This window comes from Dipodomys ordii, unplaced genomic scaffold (assembly GCF_000151885.1).
Source record: "Dipodomys ordii isolate 6190 unplaced genomic scaffold, Dord_2.0 Scaffold6, whole genome shotgun sequence".
Lineage (NCBI taxonomy): Eukaryota > Metazoa > Chordata > Mammalia > Rodentia > Heteromyidae > Dipodomys > Dipodomys ordii.
The window spans coordinates 10,790,087-10,793,323 of record NW_012267222.1 but is presented as its reverse complement, the minus strand read 5'-3'; the positions used below and the strand labels follow the sequence as shown (position 1 = coordinate 10,793,323).

General features: G+C 53.9%; 1 protein-coding gene across 1 annotated transcript in view; it reads left to right on the top strand.

Annotated features, from left to right (window-relative positions):
- Positions 1 to 142: 142 nt before the first annotated feature.
- The window catches only part of Xkr8 (XK, Kell blood group complex subunit-related family, member 8), an 8,123-nt gene continuing 5,028 nt past the window's right edge, over positions 143 to 3,237 (top strand). Inside the window, exon 1 of the mRNA XM_013033164.1 lies at positions 143 to 470. Coding sequence (XP_012888618.1) covers positions 178 to 470 — 293 coding nt within the window. The 5' untranslated portion in view covers positions 143 to 177. The remainder of the gene's footprint in view (positions 471 to 3,237) is intronic.

Below are 3,237 nucleotides of genomic sequence, written 5' to 3'. Positions count from 1 at the left end.
CTCCCGGCTGCTCCCGCCCCCTTCCTGCCCCGCCCCTCCCCGGCTGCTCCCGCCCCCTTCCTGCCCCGCCCCTCCTCGGCTGCTCCCGCCTCCTTCCCGCCCGGGCGACCCCCGGCTCGAGGGCGGGCCCGAGGCACGGCGGGGAAGCCCGGGGCCTCTCGGAGGACCTGTCGGGCCATGCCCTGGTCCCCCCGGGCCGCTCTCCTGCGGGACCTGGTGCTGGGCGTGCTGGGCATTGCCGCCTTCCTGCTGGATCTGGGCGCCGACCTGTGGGCCGCGGGTCAGTACGCGCGGCACGGCCGCTACCTGTGGGCGGCGCTGGTGCTGGCGCTGCTCGGCCTGGCCTCCGGCGCCCTGCAGCTCTTCAGCTGGCTCTGGCTGCGCGCCGACCCCGCCGGCCTGCACGGCCCGCAGCCCCCCGGCCGCTGCCTGGCGCTGCTGCACCTCCTCCAGCTCGGCTACCTGTACAGGTGAGGGGGGGGGCGCCGCCCCGCGCCTGGGCCCCGGGACCGGGGAGGCGCCGGACTGACACCTACCTGGCAGGCGTGGCATGGAGCTGGCTGCCGAGAAAACCTAGCCCAAGGGCATCGCACCTCCCAGGGCGTGTCCCGACCTTTGCCCCTAGAGAATCCCAGGGGAAGAGACTGAGGCGCAGAGAAGGAAGAGTTTAGGGACTTTGATGTGAGACTTCTCTGAGATCCAACCCTAGCTTTGTCATTTTTGATCGTTCTACAATTGTCCCAGCCTTGTTTCCCCCCTGTATAAAACATCTGTAGAGCCAGGCACTTGTAGCTCACCCCTGTAATCCTGGCTTCTCAGAGGACTGAGATCTGAGAATCACCTTTCCCAGCCAACCTGAGCAGGAAAGTCCATGAGACCTTGATTTCCAATTAGCCAGCAAAAAGCTGCAAGCAGAGTTGTGGCTCATGTGGTAGAGTGCCAGTCCTGAGCAAAAAAAGCTAAGGGATATGTCCAGGCCCTAGTTCAAGCCCCAGTACTGGGACACACACATCAAAAAGCCATGTAGAGGGCTGGGAGTGTGGCTTAGTGACAGAATGTTTGCCTAGCATGCACGAAGCCCTGGGTTTGATTCTTCAGTACCACATAAGCACGAAAAAAAAAAAAAAAAGCCAGAAGTAGCACTGTGGATGAAGTGGTAGAGTGCTAGCCTTGAGCAAAAGCAGCTCAGGGACAGTGCCCAGGCCCTGAGTTCAAGCCTCAGGACTGGCAGGAAAAAAAAAAAAGTCATGTAGAGCAGGGAGAAGGACAGAGTGAGAAAGTGTCCACACACAGTTGGTGCAGGACTGTCCCCACTGGGTAGGGCCTTGGGTAAGTCATTGACCCCTCCAGCTCTCAGTTTCCTCAGGGCTCCAGTGGGGTTAGTAATAGTCTGGGCTTCTATTGAGTAGCTAAAGAAAATGACTTTAAATTGTCAGTCACAGAGTAAACATTCAACAAATATTTGCCCATTTCATGATTACCTGGGCTTTCAAGCCATGACCCCAGGACAGGGCTCTTCCTTTTTTTTTTTTATATTTTATTTGTGAACATACTGTACAGAGGGGTTACAATTACATGGGCAGGATAATGCGTACATTTCTTACCAAGCATTGCAGCCTCCTCCTTTGGTTTACCCTTCACATCCCTTCCCAGCCACCCCCCTCCCCCCCAAGGGCTCTTCCTTTTGTAGTTATGTTCTTCTCACTGTATCCATGATTCCCATCCCCAGACAGCAAGAGGGTGGAGAGAGACCGGGTGGCAGTGCTCCTTTCAGAACTAGCAGGGTCCCGTAGGGAGGAGATTGCTGAAAGCAAGGGCCATAGTTCTGAGGACTGGTATGGGATGGCCGGAGCCAGAATCTGCTATGGAGCTTTTCCTCTTTTCTTTTTTCCTTTTGTTCTATTATTATTGTTATTGTTATTATTACCATTGTTTTGTATGCCAATCATGGGGCTTTACCTCAGGGCCTGGGCTGTCCCTGAACTTTTGTGCTCAAGGCCCATTTGGGCCACCGCTCCGCTTCCAGCTTTTTGGTGGTTAATTGGAGGTAAGAGTCTCATGGACTTTCCTGCCTGGGCTGACTTCAATCTTCTGTCCTCAGATCTTAGCCTCTTCAGTAGCTAGGATTACAGCTAGGATTATAGGTGTAAGCCACTGGTGCCCAGAATGGAACCTCCCTTTGTGTGTGTGTATGTATGTGCGCGTGCCTGCGTGCATGCATGCCAATACTGGGGCTTGAACTCAGGGGCCCTGTGTTCTTGCTTGGTTTTGCTCAAGGCTCTTGCTGTACCACTTGAGTTACACTTCCACTTCTGGCTTTTTGCTGGATAATTGGAGGGAAGAGTATCTTGGATTTGACTGCCCAGGCTGGCTTTGAACCTGAGTCCACAGATCTCATCCACTTGAGCCCAGCTGGAACTCTTCTTTTCAAACTTTCCAAATCTGGCCTTGACAAGGTTCTGTGGAGTCTCTAGCAGTGGGAAGAGGAGTTTTCATGTTGCCATTTGCTTGAGAGACTGTGCAGATATCACTAAAACCCAGATGAGGGTGAGAGGCACAGTTGTGAGAGTTTGGAAAAGCCTCTGTGGGCCTTGCATCTTCCCTTATGTTTCTGCTGGGCCTTGGGTTGGAAAAACAAGGTCTCTGTTCTTGCATTCGACTGGTCCCTGTTGGGGGACCCTGTTGGGAAGAAGAAGCTTCATCAAAGGAAAGTCCCAATGGGACTCTAAATTATTAGGCCATCCCTAATAGGGAAGTGACAGTCAGTGATGAATGACTGAGTGAGCAGGCTTTCCTCCTAAGAGCCAAGTGATGTCATTTCTTGGGGGTGGGGGACATGGTGCCTCCGCCACTACTCGGACCCCCTCCACAAGCCTGCCCTGCTCAACCTCCAGGCTCCCCTCTTTCTGTACAGTCTCCATCTTCATCTTTCTGGGGCAGGTTCTCATTCTCCCAGGTCTGTTCCCTCACCCTCTTTGCTTTGGAAGTACTAGGATTTGAACTCAGGGCTTCATGTTTGCTATGGAGACACTCTATCCCTGAGCCATGCCTCTCTTTGGCTCTTTTAGATCTAGATGTTTTTTTTTTTGTTACTGTTTTTTCTTTTTTTTGGTCGGTCATGGGGCTTGAACTCTGGGCCTGAGCGCTGTCCCTCAGCTCTTCAGCTCAAGGTGAGCGCTCTACCACTTGAGCTACAGCGCCACTTCCGGTTTTCTGGTGGTTTATTGGAGATAAGAG